General features: G+C 37.8%; 1 protein-coding gene across 2 annotated transcripts in view; it reads right to left on the reverse strand.

Moving 5' to 3' along the window:
- KCNH8 (potassium voltage-gated channel subfamily H member 8) overlaps positions 1 to 21,351 on the reverse strand; it is a 176,080-nt gene extending 154,729 nt beyond the window's left edge. Inside the window, exon 1 of one of the 2 annotated variants that reach the window (XM_064673240.1) lies at positions 20,888 to 21,351. In XM_064673240.1, the coding sequence (XP_064529310.1) occupies positions 20,888 to 20,963 (76 nt within the window). In that variant the 5' untranslated portion in view covers positions 20,964 to 21,351. The remainder of the gene's footprint in view (positions 1 to 20,887) is intronic. The other variant, XM_064673231.1, reaches the window with a different exon arrangement.
- Between the last annotated feature and the right edge of the window lie 1,445 nt (positions 21,352 to 22,796).

A 22,796-nucleotide genomic window follows, 5' to 3' on the forward strand; every position in this document is an offset into this window, starting at 1 on the left:
GCCATGCATTATTAATGAAATGTCTGCATAATGTTAGGTTATTTATACTCTGATAGTTGTGGTGCATCCTGATCTGAAAGTTTCTGTGAAATTGTTCAAGAAACAGCACAAACAGTAACACATAACATGAAAGTCTACTATTAAAAATGGAAGGTGAACAAGACTTATAATACTGTCTTAAAAAATTTTCTCCTATTGCCTTGCAAAAAAAAAAATATCTGTCTTTAAGATTCATCATTCGGTATTTATTATATATTTTTCTGGCTGCACAAAAGCATTGGTGTTTTTAAAATATTTCTGTCCGAACTGTTAGCTATTGCAGAGCTGCACTGTCCTGTGGATACTCATACTTCCTCAGAGGGTTTAAAGGTTAAGATTTAAATAAATGTGAACTTCTGGAATTTATCCCCATGAAATAATTATTTACTTTACAATTCAGAAGACATTTTCCTTGGTAAGATTATGTAAAAGCTTGGTTTTATGTGTTTTAAAGGCTTTTTTTTTGGTGAAATCTTAAAGAACCTATTAAGATAAAATGCCACTATTCACATGATTTATACACAAACAGTTAAAGAGTGGGCCTGGACAAACTCATACAGCACAAAAAAAGGCAAGAAACTAAGCCCCAGCCCATGTACTCAACAGGGATGAATACACTTCTTTATCAGCCAGTAATCAACTAAGTTCTTCTAAGCAAGACTAGTGGATGTGGTAACAGAACAACAGCTGGATCTCCAGCCAGCTGTGCAGCTGGAAAGCATGAGAGCCACAGAGGAAGACATCTGTAGTCCTGCTCTTCACTGCACAAGTACACCCAGCCTCTATGGAAATGCAAAAAAAGCCATTATAAATATATAAAAATACACTGAATAGTGTGAAATAGATGTAAAACAAACAAACAAACAAAAACCTAAACAAAAAAACCAAAACAAAACAAAAACCCCACAAAACTTCCAGAAGTCAAGGAAACGAAGAAAAAGGAAATTCCAGGGACAGACATTCTAATAGGCCTATTATAGTGGGATTTCTCTACACTGGGTTTCTGAAAGAGTAGCATGTACGCATTTTCAGCTTAAGCCTTAATAGTTTTTAGCAAATAAAGACTGGTCTCCTATCTATTCATGTCCTTATCTATCCCACCCATCCATCACTCTAACTCCTGAATAGTGGGCTTGGAGCATTCATTCAGAGAAAGGTTGTAGCTAGCTATACAAGATAGAGAGGAGGAAAACAAGTCTTGCAAGTTTACAATTTTGATGAAGTACCTAGAAAAAAAAAATCCTTACAGTGACACGATAGTTTGTTTCTTATTGTGATGTTTTTAAAAAAATGCATTGCTTTCAGAAAGAAAGGATAAATCCAATTGAGAAAAATGTGCAAGCAGACAATAAAAGAGTATTTGAGGCACAAAACAGTAACATCATATATAAATTTTGAAGAGAACATGGAAATAAACCCTTTTCTAGAACCTGGTTCTGTTTCAATTAATTTAGTAATGATAACCAGAGAACATGGAACTACAGTAGGAACCATAAAGCTTCTCAAAATAAAACTGACAGCATAACTGAGAAGCCCAAAATTTATGTTTTGCTGCAGTTGCATAAACAATATTATAGATTTGTTATTGCTCTGTGGATGACATATCACAACAGCTGGAACTTCACACAACCTTACTGCTCTGCTAAATAGGGGTGGGACATTAATGGCACTGGCCACTCACTCCAAAAGAGAGATTGGAAAGTTTAGGTTTAATTAGGGCAAAATTGATTTTTTTTTCTTTTTAAGTTTTGACAGTTTAATTAAAATCTTTGTTCGGAAAAAAAATTCATTCAGAGCAGTAACCGAAAGGTAAAACAAATTGTCTCACATCTGCTCTATTTAAATAATAACAGTGCAAATGGATTTGGGAAATAAATAATTCCTTAGTAATAAGGAATAGTAGCTAATATTTGCAGGTCATTGTACATCTTCAAAATGTTTTAAAAGTATGAAATATTCTTCAGAGCTCCCTTACAAGTTAAGTGTACATGATATCTCATTTCAAAGATGGAAGAAAATTTAATTAGGAACTTTTGTTAATTACTCTGCCTTGTAATGATTACTGCCCCAAGAGCCAGAATGAAAGTATAATTTAGATCATCCAAGGTGCTAGCCTCCTACTCAAACCTAGAAGTACCAGATATCTGAATTTCCCCTCAGATTTGTCTGTATATCACACTCAGGCTTCCCACCTTAGAAGAATTTCAGCATTTCCTAGATTTTTGTGCAGTACACATCCTATGGACTTTCTTCTGAAGGAGCAGATTGATAGCGTGACCACGTGACACCCAGAAATTGCGGACAAAGCCTTTACTGACGGACAGACCATCAATGCAACATGTGGATTACCACCTTCAGATAACGTGAAGTGTGCTGTGCACATTACTCTGGTCTCACTGGACTTGTTATGTTGCTCCAGGACATCACGTGCAGTCTTCCTGATGCCTCCTGCAGTTCGAGGGCAGATGAGCACCTGCTGTACAAGGTCTCTGCGCCCACTCTATTTCTCTCACAGATTGCATGGAATTGGCAGGTCGCTTTGGTTGGTGCAACACATCCAGGACATGTGAAACACACCATAGATAGCATACAGTGCTCACACATACAGGCTTTATCTAAATTAAAGGATATATAGGTGACCTATACATACAACCACAGAATGGTCAGGGTTGGAAGGGACCTTAAAGTTCCAACTCCCCTGTTACGGGCTATTCAGACCGCACCTGATTCTTTAATGCAAATTCATTAACAAGAGACATGATGTAAGTTAGTTTGAATGATAATAACAGACTTCAAATACTTCCTATGAACCTACAGCCCGTGTACTTTCACAGTGTGAAATTAAATACCTGCACAGCTGCAAGCAGTATCAAGAGAGATGAGGATAACATCCCCATGGAAAATATTCTAGTTGTGAAAATCTGATCTGTGGAGTGACATTTTCAGCCCTCTTACATTTTTGAAGGCTGGGCTTGCAAGTTCCTGAGCAGCAGTGAAGGACTGCATACAGCGACAAGCAGACAGTATTTCCAGCCTGACAGGCTTACTCTGAAAAGGCTTATGCTTTGGTGGGTGCTCAGAGCTCCTTCTGTTTTCCTGGGAAAAAAGGTTTCTTTCCTGATTATTACTATGTGAAGCATTGTTACAGGACTGCTCTGTTCCACTGTAATCTCCCAAAGGTTTGAGGATCATGAACTAATATGAGGTAAAGGGTAAACAAAAACCCAGTTGCTCCTGACCCACTTGTTTCCTTGTAACCTACAGTGGGCAGCTTCCTATGTTCATCTGTTTCTACATTCATTTATTTATCTCTGCATCAAAAGCCAAGCGTAATACAGGGGGTTTAATTTGAAATTTAACTTCATTAAGAACAGAATCAAGTTTAGACCTGGAGTAAAATCAGAGCAATCCAGTGAAATACCATCCCCAGTTTTAATTTGGCCAACAACTTTCAGTACATTGCTCTGCAAAATGTAACCTTCTGGTAATGATAAATATAGCAGGTAGACTTAAGTTCAAATATCAATACTAACTTGGTTTGTCTGAAAGGGATTTTTTATTAGAACAGTTTTTGAATTCTATCACTACAGCAATTAGAATTTGCTGTAATATTTTATATATATACAGGTGGACAGATTTTTATTTATTTTAAATAGAACAATATTCTTTAATGATTTAACTTCATAACTATGGTCTGTATTGCCATTTAGTCATAGGGAGAAAAGACCACTAATGCTGCCTTTTGTCTTGTCAAATTTCAGGCATTTATTCCTTACTTCCCTGCTCTAATCAATGGAGAGAGGGACACTTTTCAGATGGCGAAAACACCATCTGGACCTGCCTGTCCTTTTCCTATGTCTGGCAATCCATTTACAAAGTGTGTTCCTAATAAAGACACTGAAACATTTGGTTCTCCAGAAGTTTAAACTTTTAATTTAAAGTTGACCTAATTCCTTAGACTTCTCTGAAAATTACATTCACAAGAATGAAGTGACTTATAAAAAATAATGCACTGCAAGTTATAAATTGCATGCTGACTCATCAGAGATGGTAGGTTATGTATAATATAATTTTGTATTTGTGTTTTGAGATCTGTCAGGAGGGCTTGTTTCTTATTACCCCATTTCTATACATGGAAGTATGAATACAGGCCAAGGCAACCAAACTCTCCAATTTTAATTGGTATTAAGAAAGCTCTGGCATTCTACAATCATTGATTCTGAAGGAAAATTTGGAAACCACATCCTTATAATATTTAAAAGTGTTTCTGTTCTGGTGATTTTTATTACATAAATTCATGCATAACTACATATCTCTTCCTAACAGGGGGTAAAACTACTTTGAAATCCTTAATGATATACAAGGTTATAAATCAAGAGTTCAGTTTATATGGAAACTAGTTTGATATAAATTTTAGCATTGCATAGAGCAACAGAGACTGTAGTAAGTACATGATGTTCTGACACTTCATCCCAGATAATGTTGCTATTTTAGGAAGAAATTGTTTTCATGGGGAAAATCACCAAAGACTTCAAGACATATTAGAAATATCGTGCAATGTGTGATTCATTGGTCATTAGATCAGTAGTGATTTTAGTATTTAAAAAACCCAAACAAGCAGGAACCAGACTATAATTCTCATAATTAAACCAGTTAAGTTCATACCCTAATACATTTTTAGGCAAGAAGAAAACAATATTCAGCAACATTAAAGAGATTAAATAATTGAATAAATACATCATGGTTTAATCATCAGAAAATACATTATGTGCACATTAAGACTGCTACAAATATCACACATACCTAAATAAAGTGTCCTTTATACCCAGATGAGTTAAATTTATGGCAACAAATATGGCTTTTTTCTCAAGCATCAGAACTATCCCCAGCTGCTTCATTTTGTGTACTAAAATATGGTTTAGCTGAAACTGTGTAAAAAGGATTGCTGTTAGAAAACTCATTTAAGTGTCATTTATTTCTAAATTGTTTCAAGTAAATAAATTATTCCACTTAACTTAGGCAGTAATTTCTATTGATGAAATTAGCTCAAGTTCCATCTGCATGGAAAAAAATTCGTGACAAAAACCAAAGTGGCTCTGCTTTTGACCATCCTATTTCACTTTCTGCATCAATTCTCTTAAGAGGTGTGATTCTGATGGTGTTATACAAGATCCTTCCATAGAAGCAGAAAGAGGAAACTCTCAAATATATTTGGTTTCACTATTTCCAGATGTGAGAGATTTAAGAGGAGCTATTAAGAGATTCTTAACAAGTTTTATGAAGTTATGAAGGGTAGTTATATGGTCTATTATAGACATCTAATTAAAATGCATCCAAGAAACACTAAAGATTAGGAATGCAAGATTCCCTCTGCAGTTGAAAGTAAGAAAAGCATTTTCCCCTGCTCCATTCTGTAAATTACTTGAACCAATTAAGGAAAAGAAAATAGTGTAACATTCACTGTACATTTCAGAGCTTCTTTCATCAGGAAGGTGAATCAAGTGAATCACTCAAAGCCCACTCCCAAATATGTCCTTCTACTCACACTTGTGAGAGTGGCATTGACTAAGAAAATTTTTAACTAAAAGGGAGGAAAGCAGTGTTAACACTCCTGTCTAAAATAGAAGGACAGTAGCATATATGACTGTCTTCTCAGCATTTCATTGGGTGTATTTCCTCCCTCACAGCAATAGATTCAGAATTAATGTATCAAACATTTATTTTTAGGATACTGAAGCCAAAAACTTCTGAGATTGGAAAGCATCGATACAGAATCAGTTGGGTGTCTACTTCAGAGTGTGATAAAGGGTGGTACTTAAACTGCTATGGATTGCCCATACTTGCTGAATCTCTCAAGAAAGTTTTAATGTATTGCTGTTTTTTGTAATAAGGCAAATAGAACTAAAGTGATTGTTTTTCCCATACACCTCTGATTACCATTCCCATCTTCTCCCTTCTCAACACTAAATATCCTGCCTATTTTCAGCAATATTTAAGAGGTCTAGAGGGTTCCAAGATACAATAAGCTTCATAAAGCAACCAGGAGAGAAATTACTCATACCTCATTTTCACAAAATTTCAGTGTCATCTTGACTGTATTGGATTACAGAAAATTCATACAGCAAGAGGAAACAAGGGTTCTTTGGCATATAGAATCACTTGTTCCCCCTTTCACATGTTTGCAAGAGTTGAAGAGATGATTTTTTTTTAATCTGATACTTTATCAAATTTTAAACATTAGAATTTCAGCACTTTGTGAAATAAGGAAACAAAAACTATTAATTAAAAACAAAGAAAAAAGGATTATTCAAAGAAAGTTTCTAGATGCCCCTTTGATATAGTACCATGATCACTGCTTACTAAAGGTGACCAGGTCAGGGCTAGGGTCTAGAGGTTTCCATTTTCCATCACAGAGTTTAAATTCCAGTTATGGAGAAGAACTTGGACTAGTGCTGTAGTTCTCACGAGACACTGTGGAACCTATGTATTATTTATGGAAACAAAACCTCCCAGTGCTTTTACAGTTAGTCTGGTAAACAAGTAAGCAACTGAATGTCCCCACACTTCAAGGACAGTTCTCTCATCCTTGGCAAAAGGAATTTTCCAACTGATCTGAGCTGGGTCAAGAACTGTCTTGGGAGAAAGTCAAGTTAGGCCACTGGTGCCCGATCTGAATGGAAGGAACCACAAAAGGTACTACGCTGAAGAAACAAATAAGTGCATTTGGTTAAAGTGCTAGGAGGTTATGGTCTTAATGATTTAGAAAGCAGGAAAACACCATGACATCTTAGAGTATTCACAGTAGTTCTATTTTAGTTTTCAGTACTTTGAAAAAAATTCAGCTGTACCTCAGAAAATGCAGTTTATACCAGTAAAAACCACTGTGCTCCTGATGCTCCCCAAAGAGTGCCAGAGCCCAATATTGCAATCCTCAAGTTATGAAATAAAAATATGTCAATGTGATAAAATACATAAATTTATTATTGCCACATTTTTATTGATGCTAAGCTTGTTTGGGTTCTTTTTTAGTTTTAGTCTTTTCTATTTAAACATTCATGCAATTTGCTTTCTACTTTTTGTCTGAAAGCTGTGGTATTAGAAGAATTTTTTGGAAAGTAGAAAGTAGGTTTTAATAGGAACATTTTTTCCATCTGGACATTTAAAACCACATTTATATGAAAAGTTTTTATCTTGCTGACTGAACATTAATGTTCTGAAAGATATCCATTGCAAGTAAAGATAGGATTCCTCTTTATAGACATGCTGTTTCATCATAGCATAGGTTGTTACAAATCCTGTGTCATGAAAAATCCTCTTCATTTCTTTAAAGTCTGTGATTGAGAACATTTCAAGATTAGAAAAAGAGAGATTTTCTGTTTCTAATGCAAGATAAGTTTCTGCGACCTAGACTATCTAGTTCCATGCTTTGTTACTTCATGTTTATCATCAGTATTGTTTAAGACAAGTTTAACATTTTCAGCTAGTCTGGTCTTGTCATTTTATAAGAGCAATCTTGGAAACACAGAAGGAGGGTGGAAACACATTTCTAATGTACAATAATCCATTCATATAAAGTAACTATACTAGAAGGATTAAGGCTATGAAATATCCCTTTCATGGTAAGAATGGGATAGATATGGTGCAAGGGTGGCTTTTAGTTGAGAGTCTCATAACTGAAATTCTCATAGTAATTTACACTTGTGAAAATTAGATACATATCCCATTTTTGTAACTTCTCTATTTCTCTTCTGCTATAACTATCAAGTTCTCTAGCACTATATTTTAACAACAGAACAGAACTATATATACGCTACTAGAAATCCTGAAATTATGTTGATCATCATGAGGATTCTTAAGTAACAAAATGTAAAAAGCTTCTGAAAATTACTTTTGAAGCTTAACACCTGCTAAACTTGCAGAATTGATCCAAAAAATTAGGATAATTAAAACTGAAGATTAATGTTTTGGTTCAGAAATATCTTTTGTTTTCTGTAATCAAGCCATGTACTTGATTTTAAGTGCAAGTATAAATTCATTTGGGAAACACTGAGGATTTAACAACAGTAACAAACTCCCTTAATGTGGAGCAGTAAGGGAAAGAAACAAAATTCCTATAGATAATTTATTTATTTATGGGGACTATTTTACCTTCTGGATAATACAGAGAACGGCTCTTGATTCTTGTCACATAATCCCACCACACAGGCCTGTGACTGTCACACAGGGCTGTACTTCAGACCCTTTCCTATCAGGTACCCAAATTGTTTATGTAGATGCCAGCTTTGATACTTGATTTCTTACTCAAGGACTAATCTGGAAAATATGTTCATAGAGCAAGAAAGATATTGGTGGTTCCCTTCAGCAGAACAGCAAGCCATACTGTTGGACTGAGCCTGGCTGGACAACATTTCTAATTTTGCATCCCCAGCCTCAGAGATTCCATGTCATGTGGCCCAAGATGGCTTTATCTTATGTACCAAAAAAATACTGGTCTGTCAAAAAGCAAAAATTCCATGTTTTTTTTCACAGCCAAGCTATCAGAACACTCACTGCAATATTTTACTGCCACAAACTTTGCTTGCCAAGTCTGAAAACCTATCAGGAAGCACCTGCTTTTAAGAGCAAACTATTCTGTTATTATATTTAGTTTATTATGCCATTCACAAACTCTCCCTGGAAGCCATGAATTAACCATGATAAATGAACACTAAAATATTCAAGTGCTGTGCAAACTGCTACAATACTCTAAGCATTAAAACATAAAATAAAATCACTGCTCTGCACGGCAATATGTCAAAATTTAATAGGTAGAAAACCAGCAACTATCAAACTAAGAGACACCATTACGAAGATTTTCTCATTAACTTCACTTTACAAAAATATTTAATTAGAATAAATACTATGTACATTTTAATTAAACATCAACAACCAATTTTATGTACTTCTAAGCATCAAAAAAGTTAGAAGACAATACTTTCATGCTATAAATGTAAAAAAACTTTCTTCATTCTTGCTCATCTTAGAAAGACATCCCAGCATAAAACAGAATGTGTAAAGGTGGCAGAAAATGTCTCATAACCTTTAATTGAACACCTGGAAGCATTGTTTTCAATGACAGTTCATATAAACTGACATATCAACCACATCAGGCTGGGGACAAAAGCTGTTGTAATTCTCCAATTAATTCTAACCTCTTAGCTTTACTTGTAATTATTTCACTCAACTCCCAAAACTCGGTTTATTAAGATCTATCCATCATGGTGTAGGTCACACAGTATTACTATTGTTGGGCTTTTTGGCCTTTGTCTTTCTTCCTTTCTGTGAGAGGACCTTGCCTACAATGAATTCATAAAAGGGAAATGTGTTTTAAAAATCAGAATAAAGGTAAAATGTAAACTAATTACTGTTGTTCCAGATTATTTATTTATTTATTTATGGGACTAATATTTCCCTGAACTTTGTTTCCTGCTTCCCTAGAAGAGGCACTCCTTATGCTAGTCACTTGTAAGACTGCCAGTTGAACTATTTACGTGTTCTTTGCACCTTACTTATTGATGCACAGAGTGGCTGTTTTTCTTTCAACCACTTTTTTATCATCTGGGTGATCATACGTATTTATTTAAAGCTCCTGCCTCAGGAATTTGATGTATTTCAGGTGAGATTGATACAACATCAGGTTATGATTATTTATGTTTAAAAAGCATACCCACAAGAAAAACAGCAGAAATTAGCAATGTTACAGTTATTCGTTACAAAAGACACAAACAGAAGGCCTGCAGCTCTCCTGAGAGTTCAAGCAATCTTTCCCAGGAGACTCACATCAGCAGAAAAATGAACACATGAACTATTCATCCTAAATGAAGCATGATTTCTTCTGTAATTAAAGCAGGTTATCACCTGCATGTATATGTTTCTGTATTTATAAACATACCTCACATAAAAAGTGTTAAATATCCAGATAGATAATTCCTTCCTAAAGATACTGTTGATGTTTAAAGGGAACACATCTCTAATATAGAATTATTTTGTATAGTTAGGACAAAAGGGGGGGGAAACTGCAATTCAGGTAGCTCCAATTGGATGAAAGCAGCAAAGTCTTTGTGCGTTTCTCCAAGAGTTACTGCTTCCACAATCTGATTTGATGATTAGCTCTGAGTTGCAATTGGAACCAAAACCCTGGGTCCCCATCTGGATCCTGCTCACAGCAGTATGAAAACAGTCAACACCTGCCTGTTTTATTTGTATAAGAATTATGACTGATGGGTTTAAATGTCTGCAGTAATTTCCATCTGTCCATCCTGACTCTTGCTGATCACTACCCCTGCTGCAGGAATCGATCAGCAGCTTGGGGAAGCAGCAATTTGTTGCTGTAATTCACAAAAGCTGTTTGGTCGGATTCGATCCACACTGCCAGTAGGAATGGAAAGTTCTGGGAGGGGGGTAGGAGAGATGGCAAACATGAGAACCACAACAGACTTTCAGACATACTGTAAGCAAGTTTATGAAAAATAAGATCATGTGCTATCGAGTCATCCATACATAAAAAACCTAATATCAGTTAAAACAAAACAATCAAAAAAGCCCACTTTGATTCCTCATTCCCTTTATAAAAGTAGTAATTCTGAAGTTTAGTCCTTTATAAAAAACTAAAAATAAAAGAAAACACAAAACACGAAGTTGCCATAGTCAATTTTCACTGTGCTTTTTCATTACGTCAGCTACCTAACTTACTTTTACTTGCTTCCTTAGCCATATCAGCCAGCTAAAAGTTACAATATGATGAAATCAGGCTGTAATTTGTTGGGTTTAGTGGCTAAACACTCATCAAGAAGATAACAGACATGTTCGCCTTTGAAAGCCAAGACTGCCCAATTATCATTCCACCGAGTGCTAGGTAGGACCACAAGCAATTTGTTCTCTGAGAAGACAGTGCTTTTAACCCTCTCACAACTATACCCATTCAGGGCAACATTTCCCTGGTCATATTCTGCACCAAAGTGAAGCTTCCCACAGTGCTACTGCATTCAGTTCATTCCAAATCATTACCTTCTGCTCACTCAGCAATCCCATCAGTCAATCCATCACTGCTTCTTCACAGCTGCTTCCTCTTTTTTTCTTTCTTGGCCAAAGATCACTTGTACAGTTTTCAACCTAAGACTATCCCTTACCTCTGAAAATCAATCAGCACTCCAGTTCATGGTGTAAGTAAACTTAAAAAAAAAAAAAAATCAATTTTGTGTTTAAGGTCACTAATAATCTAGTTTTTTAGGGTTTTTTAATACATCTTAAAGGAGAGCAGACTACTTTTTCAAAATTCACATATCATTTATGGTTAATGTCTTCAGGAACAAAAACAAGATAATAAATAATTATCTGCAATTGTTAATGAATTTGAAGAAAAAAATCATAGGTTCAGAGTGAAAAATGGCAAGTGCTTAGTTCACTTCAGGGAATGCAAAATAATTGGGTGCAAGCCTGCACCCTACCAGAAGAAAATCTGGAAATATGCTTTAACCCTCACAACCTTTAGCATACCTGTAAGTGTGTAAAGGATGAATCCTCCATCTATGGTCTCATACTGCACTGCAGTGAGTTCACATAACTGATATGGGGTAGCCAAACCTCTTTCCTTAAGGAACGACTCAATGTAGTACAATGGAAGAGCCATAGCCTGCCTAATTCCAGGCAAGAATTTGTTTGCAACAGATCCATGGAGCACACCTTGCTCTAACCACTCTCAGGTACATACTCTCCAAGGCAGTATTAATAGTGTCACTCTCCTGATGAATTCTAAACATCCTATATAAGTCTAATTAAAAAAAAAAACCAAAACCAAGCAAACAAAAAACGCCAAACAAAGAGTTTAGGTAAATATTCCTGTAAAAATACACAAAGGTAATAAAGACATTCAGAATGCCTGAGGCATCCTGTTTTCTGTTCCCAATGCAGAAGCAGCTCTTCATCATGACAAAGACAACTTAGTCATACTGTAATGTAGCATAGATCTGCTTCAAACAGGGCCATTAAAGCCATAATATGTTTTAAAAATCCAAATACTAAGTTGCTGTAAGACTTTGAACAGCCCCCAAAATACAGTCTAACCATAATGTTCTCTCACCTTTTTCCTCTCATGCTGCCACCCCATTACTACAGCACTGAAGCAGACACAACTTGTAACTATATATTTTCCTCTGAAAATCAGTGATCCTGCTAACTTTCCCTAATCTTGGCAAATGCATAGCTCAATATCTTTCATTAATACTTATTAACTATTCTTTTCTACATTGAACTTTTATGTATTTAAATACCTAACATGATTCTATAACTACAGGTTTTATGAGGTGCATGTTTATTCCCACGGTTATGGAAATGGAAAAGAGAAAGTGTTAAGTACAAACTCCTGGCCTCAAGATCTTTCAACTCAATAAAGAAACAATTCAGTTTAATAAATACAATTAATGTTTTATCTTGCAAATGTAATTCATATATTCAAAAGAAATACATAGATTAAAAATATTGTATATTTTCATTTAGATCATTAAAAAAACCCCAACAAACCAAAAAACATCTTGTCACTGATATTATGTGATTATTCTTGATTTTAAAGGGTTTTTTTACCTCCCAAAGAAGCTTTTTTACTTGCCACAAAGAAGGGTGTTTTTTCTGCAAAAATATTTTCCTCTAAAACAATATAGTTTCCCTGTTATTTTTCATATCATTGTAAATTCAAAATGTGGGAAAAGTCAGAATTTATACAAAACCACACTCATCACAGGAGTTATCTGACATTTTGGGGAGAAAAAAAAATCAAATTATTTGTCTTAGGAAAATTTTCTCATTCTAAAAATCAAATAAATGACAAAATTACCAGCTCAGAGTTCTCTTTTATACATTTTGAATAAAATATCTAGTCACATTATCAAAACAAGCTGTTGAGGGAGATAGAAGGCAAAAATAACTTCAGGTCCATGCTGTCCAAATGAATCCTTCCGTATTTCTATAGATTTAAAATAAAAGAAAAGCAAAATAATCCTGGCAGCTTTCAGCCCTCAAAAGTCCTAAGAACTGGTACCTGAACTTCTAGTTGTCATAAGTAATGCCTGCAGAAAAAGTGAATTGAGAGCTGGCACACTGGAGGCTGTTTTCTCTTCAAAATATCAATAGGGAAGACAACATATTTCTCCATAACACAATTGTCTTCAGCTGTCCTTGAAATGATTGACAGCCAACATTAAGGTTTAGGGATGCTCAGAAGATATTTAATGTCAAGTTCAATGTAGAATGTGCTAGTATTTTAAGAACAACACCTGTTCCAAAGTCTTTGAATACTATTATCAATCCCAGAAAACAGAAGGAGCCAGAAGCACTTGGCAAAATAAACTCTAAAAGAAGACTTTTCTTACTGTTAAAGAAGTCTCTCTCGTGTCTGCAATTTGAGAATGGCTTGTTTGTTTCTCTATTCCCCCTCCCCCCTTCTTTTTTCCTTCTTTCTAATTTATTTATTTTTAGATTGAGTGGGCATGAAACAACATTGCTTCAGGATCAGGTTGTTGCTTGCACACTTTTTTCTTCTAGTCACTTTAACACAAGGTAAGGTAAGCTTTCCTGTGACAATGCAAAACTGCTGTAAGCAACTGCCTTTGCTCACCTTTTCCAGGCAACAGTTGATGTAATACAGGCAACTTGCATTTCTTTCAAAAATATATTTCCTCAGAATAGTACTAACAGCACTTAATGCTCTGTAAACCCTTTCCTGATTTATTGTAATATATTCATGCATCTCTATTTGCTTACACTTCTACATGTGCTTGAGGCAGCGGCTTTCTTTCTATTTCTATTGTTCTGTTGCCCTGAACAATACTCTGAGCACCTTTTCTTTGCACCCAGAAAGACTGGGAATGTGTATAAAATTGCTACCGGCACACATAAAATAAAAAAATAAAATAAAATTTGAATACTTAAGAGCAATGATCACAATAAGAGAAATCTATTTTCAGGGTAAACCTATTTACTCATTGAAATGTCATCAGAGAAGAAAGTAGGAAATGTTTGGAAAGAGAAAAAAGGGTAAACTTACAGAACCTCTCTAGTGTGAATCCTGATAATCACCTAAGATTTAGAAACCCTCTAAAGAGATTTTTTCCATTCACACAGAGTACATGTTCATTCAAATACATGTCACTTCAAATATACAGATTTGTTTCGATCACTGCACTGTGTATCAGGTTTCTACCCTGAAGCAATGCAGAGGATAATATTCTTTTATTATTCAGAAAAAAAAATCCCTTATTTACTTACTCTTTTCCACTCTTAAGTTTCAAACACTTGCCTTGAATTCAAATACAGAGTTTATTTCTGTAGTAATGATGTGTGTTACTAGTCTAACTTTACATTTATAGCATTAACCTAAGACTTAAAAGTGGTGTGATTAATGAATTATATATATCCTCTGAATGGAAGAACTGCATAATTATCATTCTATCTTCTTTCTGTCTAACAAAAAAGAAGAGAACACTACCTGACAACTTGAATACATCAGTGTTTTCTATAGCAATAAGATGTTCTCTGAATAAAATATACCATAATGACCATTTTTCATGATTTTAAGGAATAGCCTAGTGATTGTATATTAAAAATGGTACCTGCACACATTTTTTTTCCCTTGAATTAGATCCTTTGGACCAGAAATCAAGAATTAAGAAACATGATTGTAAGATGCCTCCAAAACTTTCAGGACTAATTTCAGCTCAGGTTAGAATCAGAAGTTACTGTAGCTGTTGAAAGCAAAGATCACCAAATAGCCCAAGCTTAAATTATGAGGTTCTATACTCTCAACATTTGTGCCAAAAGAAGAGGAAAAGATTTTCTGATTAGCTACTTAATCTAGCCTCTTGGTTATTTCCAGCAAAGAGCAACAACAGATTCCAAACATCCAACCCCTGGTTTATATTCAAAATCACATTTGTCTTTTTTTAGTAACAGAGCTACAGTGAGCTTCAACACAGACCACATCTTACAGAGACAAGTACAGAGAGGCAAGGTCTGCTCTTTTGCTCTCTGAGCTGAGAACAGGCAATATTTTTTCCAGTGTTGACTGTATACTTTTGCAGTGAAAAATATGTAATTAATTCAGGAAACCTCATTATTTACTTATCCAAGGATATAAGTAAAAAGCCCAAAACAATTCTTCATTAACATAAGACCAACAGCATATGTATCTTTGGAAATTTCCCTCTGTCTGACTCACTTCATCTTTATGACAAAGAACTAGACCAGCTTTACTGCACCTGCACTCCCTCAGAGGGAGAGTTTGACAGACCACGAGCTTTTCCATTGTCACTGCTTAGAAGTCTCTGACACTGATCAGTGAATATCATAGTTTGAGTCACCCTTCTTTGGACACAGGATTTTACAGAATCACAGAATCAATTAGGTTGGAAAAGACCTCTGAGACCATCAAATCCAACCTTTGACTGAACACCACCACGTCAACGAGACCATGGCACTAAGTGCCACATCCAGTCTTTCCTTAAACACCTCCAGGGTCAGTGACTCCATCAGCTCCCTGGGGAGCCCATTCCAATATCTAATCACCCTTCTGTGAAGAATTTCTTCCTAACGTACAACTTAAACCTCCCCTGGCACAGCTTGAGACTATGTCCTCTCGTCCTGTCACTTATTGCCTGGGAGAAGAGACCAACCCCAACCTGGCTACAACCTCCTTCCAGGCAGTTGTAGAGTGATAAGGTCACTCCTGAGCCTGCTCTTCTCCAGGCTAAATAACTCCAGCTCCCTCAGCTACTCCTCATAGGACATGCACTCCAGACCGTCCACCAGGTTTGCTGCCCTTGTCTGGACCCTCTCCAGCACCTCAATGTCCTTCCTGAATTGAGGGATCCAGAACCGGACACAGGACTTGAGGTGTGGCATCACCAGTGCTGAGTACAGGGGGAGAATCACTTCCCTGGTCCTGCTGGACACACTGTTCCTCATACAGCCCAGGATGCCATTGGCCTTCTTGGACACCTGGGCACACTGCTGGCTCATGTTCAGCTGGCTATCAACCAACACCATCAGGTCCTTTTCCGCTGTGTCACTTTCCAGCCACTTTGCCCCCAGCCTGTAGCTGCAGCACATTTTGTCTTTGGGAGGTGGACCATTCTGATCCTGGAGTCTGATCAATGACCTTCTTCCCCTGAAGTTCAGTTTTTGTTTCCCTACATCTGACACTGCTGCAATTCCTTGAGCCCTTTCGGGAGAGAACCACTAAGCAGCCAAGAAGCACTTTCCTGCTTTTGAAGTTTCTGTGATATGATTATGCAGCACATTGATCAGTGTAGGGAGGCTAGGATTCACCCTGAATGAGACACAGAATCTGACAATGAAGTTGCAAAGAGTGTTAGTGCATTGGTTCAACCTAGCAGACATCACTAGTTTGTTTATGAGACAGAAAGGCAAGCGATGGGGGTAGCTGGTGAAGAGTGAGGGAGGAATCTGACCCTGCAATCTGGAAACATCACTGCATACAAAGGCTTTCAGCTCTGTACCAACTGATGATGATGCAAAAGAAACAACCTGGTTCTACCCACAGTACCAGCAGAAGTATGCTGGCATCACATTTGATATGCTTAAATCTGTATGTTCTGATCAGGAATCCTGCAATCGCACCTGAGGGTAACCAAAGCAATCAGAAAACTGATTCCATCTGATCAACAAGGAAAAAAAAAGTTATGAAAATTGCTGCTTAGGTGCAAAGCTCTTTTGTTAGTACTTGAGCAATGTTTTAATTGGAAAACATATCTGAATGTAGAAGTTGTTCAGCAAATACAGAATTATCTAATTGTCACCACTGACGGTGAGCAAGAAGGAATTAACTCAGCTTGATCTTCAGATCAGACTGATCACGCAAGATTGATAATAAGAATGTGAAGTACACACTTAATTTGGAAACTGATAAGATTTGACAGACAAGAGATAATTATAGAATTCAGCTGTCATTTTATAGTATAACTATACACAAAATTGTTGTCCTTTTTTTGATTATAAATTAATGAGGATATTTGCTGAATCTCTGTTAGCTTTTCTCCATGAGAAAGTCTCACAGATTTTCAACAACAACGACCCCGCTATGTATTTAATCTATTTAAATAAATAAATAGTGCATAGAGAGTATTTTTTATTTACATATATATAAATGAAAACAATAGAACATAATTTCCTACCATGCAACTGTTTTTTAATACTTTGCCTAATCTAAATAGGGTTAAGAAGCACAAATATGCAAATTTCCAATTCAAAAGCTTGAAGTGAAACAACTCACTTCAGACATTCAGTTTCTTAATATTTGGTGGCAGGGTTAATTATAGGCTTATATTTGAAATATTTTCACACTTGAAAATGATATTTTATCTTGAAAATATAACAAGAAAAACAAACCCCCAAACCAGCCAAAAAAAGCCTAAGCCAAAACCTACTCATTTGAAAATTTTTGTATTTTTTTTCCCAATTGACAATAAACTCATTGCTAACAGAGGGAGTAAAAAGTCTTTGGATGACCTGGTGCTTAGCTATTGGGGGAAGGGTGGGGGGGGAAAGGAGCCCTTTGAGAAAGCATTGACTTAAATTACAATGTCAGGAACACAAAAGATATTTTCAAGTTGCGAGAAGGTGGAGGTATAATAGCACATAGGCAGATCCAAGAGTTCTGCCATGGAAATCCAGATAAACAAACCTTTAATGCTGTTCTTCCACGTGTGCAACTCAGGTAATAGGAAGTTTGCAGGAAATCTCTGCAATCCCCTATACAGCTAAGAGGCACCCCAAAATTAATCTAATTCTTTTGCTTAGCACATATACCCTGGTTTCATATGTAAAGAATATTTATGTATAACATACAGACAACAAAATATCTACTGAGAGCATTCTGAGCACCTGAAGAACCTGTCAAGCAGCTGTTATATAATTTTTTGAGATATTCAATTTTTCATAACTGCTAATTAGACATAAATCATTGCAAAAGTAAAATTTAAAAATTATTTGAATTAATTTTTGAAAATTCCGTGCAAAGCAAAGCATATTTTCTAATATTATCTGGAATCCCTTCTTGCACTCTTGCCCGGAATTAGAATTATCCCTCTTCTGGATTAAAGATGCATTGGTGGATTAGTCTATCACTGATGACAACATAATATATCCTTCCCACAGGCTTAAACTGGAAAGAGGTCTGTTAACTACAGAGTATATTAGAACAACTGCCAAAAAAAAAACCCAATACCAAAAAAACCTTTGGCAGTATTTTAACATTTAAATATCATCATGTGTGAGGTCAAAGTAGTTTGTGAAACATAACCTCAGGTTCTGTGCCATGTATCAGTCCTATTCCTTTCACAGACTGTATCATCTGTAAAACTAGTGAGACATGGGACTGATTCCTGCAAGGATTAGCCATTGATATTACTTTTATCTTGAGCCACCTGAACAAGCTCTGGAATACCAACCACACAGGCACTTTAAGTGAAAAATAAATTAGTTTTAATTTTTCTACTTAATGCTTGGATATATATACACATTTTGCAAAATTGTACTTTTTAATTTGGTTTCTTTTCATCAGTTTAGAAGTATTAATTTTTATATTTAAATTTAGGATTTTCAAAGCAACAAAGGAGATAAGCTATTTCTGGAGGTTATAAATTTAGTTATGATGTGGTGTGATCCACAGAACTTTGTTTCAGATCACATCAAGTTGATTCATTGCTTTACCTTAACACTCTAAAGGAGATATTATGTTATTCTGTAAATTAAGAGACATGCTACCAGATTTCGATAGAATACCACCATCCTCCAAAGGTTTACTAGATGTCAGACTATCTAGTTCATAAAACATCTTCCCATGTGAACTACTGGGAATATTTCACATGTCAATATCATACCATAACAACTTCTAGAATACACTTGCTTAATATTTGAGGCAAATTCTGGAACACTAACTAAACCCAAAAATCTCAGTGCCTGTAATAAAAAAATAATGTGCTGTATTTTCTGGTGAAATTAAATATCTAATTACATTATTTTCCAATTACATTTCAGGAAAAAGTAGATGAGTTGTTAGCATTAAATTTCAATGTAAGACACTGAGGTCTGCTTCTTGTTTAAGAAAAGATCATTCCATTTGACTTCATGAAGCGCAGTAGAATCATTGCCTTAAAAGTGTAGCTCCATTTGGGTATAGAATTCAGCTAAGTAATAAACTTTCTACCACACTTATCTGTTGGTGTCACTGAGAAGATGTGGATTAAACATTTTTCTAGTGTTTTATTTAATAAAAGAGACCTGCATGACATCATTAACGTTGCTTGCTAAATTGGATCTTTGAAGAACGGTATAGAATTCATGAAGCATTTGTGTGCACAGCTTGCAGGCTGCGTGCTCCATCCTTTGAAAGGAAGCCATTGTAAAGGGGGAGGGTCCTGAGCACAAAGAAGGGAAGAACTGCTTTTCTGGCAAATAACAGTATCAGCAGCAAAACTCTTATTAGTACTGCTTCAATATGCAGTAAATAATACTCATACACTTCGCAGCAATAAAAGGGTGGAGGATGGGGGAAAAGGACTTTGAGTTCTGCAGTTGAAGGAATTTAAAGGTACATCTAAGCAGTCTTAAGAGAGATTGCTTTATAGAGAAGTATCAGTTACATACAGCCCTGGATCATAATTATTTGTGTATGCTCAGATTAGCAGAACAGTTATAATAAAGCTCTGTGCTTCTCTGCAGTTGATCTCAGTGACTGTATTATTTTCTTGACATTTTACAACTTATTGATTCAATAATCACAGTTCAGTTGTCTTAACCACACAGTAATCAAACCATCGAGGAAATGCCAATAGATAATGCAATCAAGATTTCAAACCAATTAGATGGCAATGTTTTCAGTCAAGAAACCGCCAGTAGCAACTCAAATCTGAGTTGTTTTTCCTCCACGATGTATGCCTGGGTTTTTAGAAAGGGAATTAAAGGGAAGGGAGTTCATTTTGGTCCAAATCCACTATTTCCCCTTTCCTTTTTAGTTGCTTTAATATGAGTGAACCCCATCAAAGAAGAAACAAAACTCAAGACTCCTACAGGCGACTCCTAACCCATGGCCGGAGGGGGAGCACGCCAGCCCCCCACGGGAAGGCAGTGCCTTGCCGGGAAAGCTCCCGGCGGAGCCGGGGCGCCGCGGGAGGAGCCGTGTGCGGGAGCTGGGAGCGGAGCCCAGCGCCGGACCCGCCCGAGGCCGGGACCTGTCCATGGTTCTGCAGCCGGGCGGCCGCCGCTGTCAGAGCCCTTCCCCTGCTCCTGGCTGCCTCCCTCCACTAACGCCCTGCAACAGCTGCTGCCACGGATGAGCCCGATTTACGGGAACTCAGCTTTTAGGGAGAAGATTTAATATGGGGGCTGGAGGTAATAAAGACAAAAAAGAAAATCCCAAAACCTCCCGCCAAAGCCCTGCCCAGGCTCTGAGCGAACCTTTCCCTCGCGGTCTCTCGGCTGCTCGGGGCGCTGGGGAAGCCCCAGCCCAGTGTACAACTTTCCTGCAGGGATCCTGGCTCCGGCCCCCTTGAAGCCTCCGGACAGGGTGTCGGGGGCAGAGGGTACCGGGCACCCTCCTCACCTGCAAAGCTGTGGAGAAACCAGGCAGGAGAGTGGGAGAGGCTGAGAGCTCCCTCGCCTCCCCCTCCTCATTGCCGGCTTCTGGTACCAAGGAAACCCCAGGGCGGCGGAGGGGAGGGAAGAGGAGCCTCCCACCACACGCGCAGCGCCCTCCGTGTATCCCCTTCTCCGGGCGTCCGGAGCCCCAGCCCGGACTCACGTGTGCCGTCAAACCGGGTGGCGATGGTGTCGAGGAAGGTGTTCTGCGGTGCCAGTAATCCCTTCATAACCGGCATTTTTCCAGCGCGGTGCGAGGTTCCCCATCAAAGTTTGTCTACGAGGGTGGTTCGAGAAGAAAGTGCATAGGGCGCCCGGGGAAGGCAGGGAGGGAGGAGGCGGAGGGATAGAGGGGAGGAGGATGGGGATGCCGCCGCGCCGCCTCCGGCGCCGGGAGCCCCCCTCTCGTCAGCCCTGACACCGCACAGCGCTCCCGCTCCCGCCCCCGCTGCGAGTGCCGGGCGGGGCGGCGCGGGGCGCGCACAAGTGCGGGACGGAGCACAGGTGGGGGGCCGAGCACAGGTGAGGGGCCGCGCCCCCTCCCCGCACCCCTCCAAAGGCAAGGGGGACAGGGGCGCCGGTGGAAAGCGGCCGTGAGGGAGGACGGGCTGGAGAAGGGCAGGGAGCTGGGGAAGAGGCACTTTTATCCACCTGTGACCGGAGCCGGGTGGGGCGGGGCAGCACAGCACAGGGACCGGCGGCCACCCGGGCGCTGCGAGGCTTCTTCCGCCCCCGCCAGGTTTCGGCTCTAGCACATGAGAAGTTTCCAAGGCCTATTAGCTCACATGAACCGTGTTCTATGAGTAACAATATCGCAGCGTAAAGCACGGGCTCTTAAGCTGCTGGAAGGAGAAACGCCCTTGAAGGATAGTAAATGCCTCTGCAGGTGCTCAGTGGAGAGCAAGACTAGAACATGGATAATGTTCCATCAGGTGTGTGATCTCAGGCATTATTTGCATTTATTTATTTATTTAAGGGATAGGCACTTGCTGTCACTGTGAATATCTCCAAGAATATTCTTTCAAAATTTTTCCCTGAAAAATTCCTGAAATAAATATTTTTTTTTCTGCCAGCCAAAAAGAGAATTGAGATTTATATCCTAGATCAGGAGGTGTAATGTGTAAATTAAAATAAATAAATATATAACAATAGTATTGAAGAAGCAGGCACTCCCCATTAGGATGAGTAACCTGCTCAGGCTGGTACCATGGCTCTTTGCTGCCAGATAACTCTCCATAGTACAGTCATTTCACTCAGTGTAGCAGCAATGGCAAAACTTCTCCATCTTCTTTCAGGACTAAAATACTCTAGAAAAAAGAAGTGGGAGTACAGTCCCTAATCTAGAAAATCTCTGTGCAGAGGAAGCCTGTTGGGCTCTTACTATTTCACAGTATCGTTTTTCTGTATTTTTTGTGATTCCCATTTATTTAGGGTTCTCTCTTTCTCCAGACAGTTAGAGGACTTTCATTCCCACTTTTTAGCTTAAGCAGCCAGAGAGAGGTTCCAGAAGAGATGAAAAGGGTCTTTCTTTACAGCACATAATTAAAAGTAAAAAACACCAAGAACCTCAGAAAATGCTGATACATAGGGTTTATGGCATAATATAAAGTCTACCCATGGTAACCTTTCCTTGGCTCTGAAGAACACAGCAATATTTTCCTGAAATCATGAATCTGTCCAATTGTCCTTGTACTAGAAGCCTGTACAAATCAGTTGACGTAGAACTGTCAGCTCAGTTTTCAGAAGCAGCACGTGAAAAGAGAGACTGCCTTACACTACTTTGGAAGTCTCCAAGATCTCACAGTACCATCAGTTTCTTAGCTAGCTGATAAACTTCAAATTCCTGTAAGCCTTGACCTTAAACTGTATGAACACCAGTATTGCCCTTAAAATGTACAATTTTTAATACCGAATGCCAGCAATTTTTAATTTTCTTTACTTATTATTCTCACATCTTCTAGTTCAATATAAGCAGAGTCACAAAATTAATTTCTCTTGATAGGTTTCCATTTAATTTCACTGGCTATTTGGGTTTGATGGTACAGCATGTACCTACCTATGAAATAAAGAAA

The sequence above is a fragment of the Pseudopipra pipra genome, chromosome 1 (assembly GCF_036250125.1).
Source record: "Pseudopipra pipra isolate bDixPip1 chromosome 1, bDixPip1.hap1, whole genome shotgun sequence".
In the NCBI taxonomy this organism is placed as follows: Eukaryota; Metazoa; Chordata; class Aves; order Passeriformes; family Pipridae; genus Pseudopipra; species Pseudopipra pipra.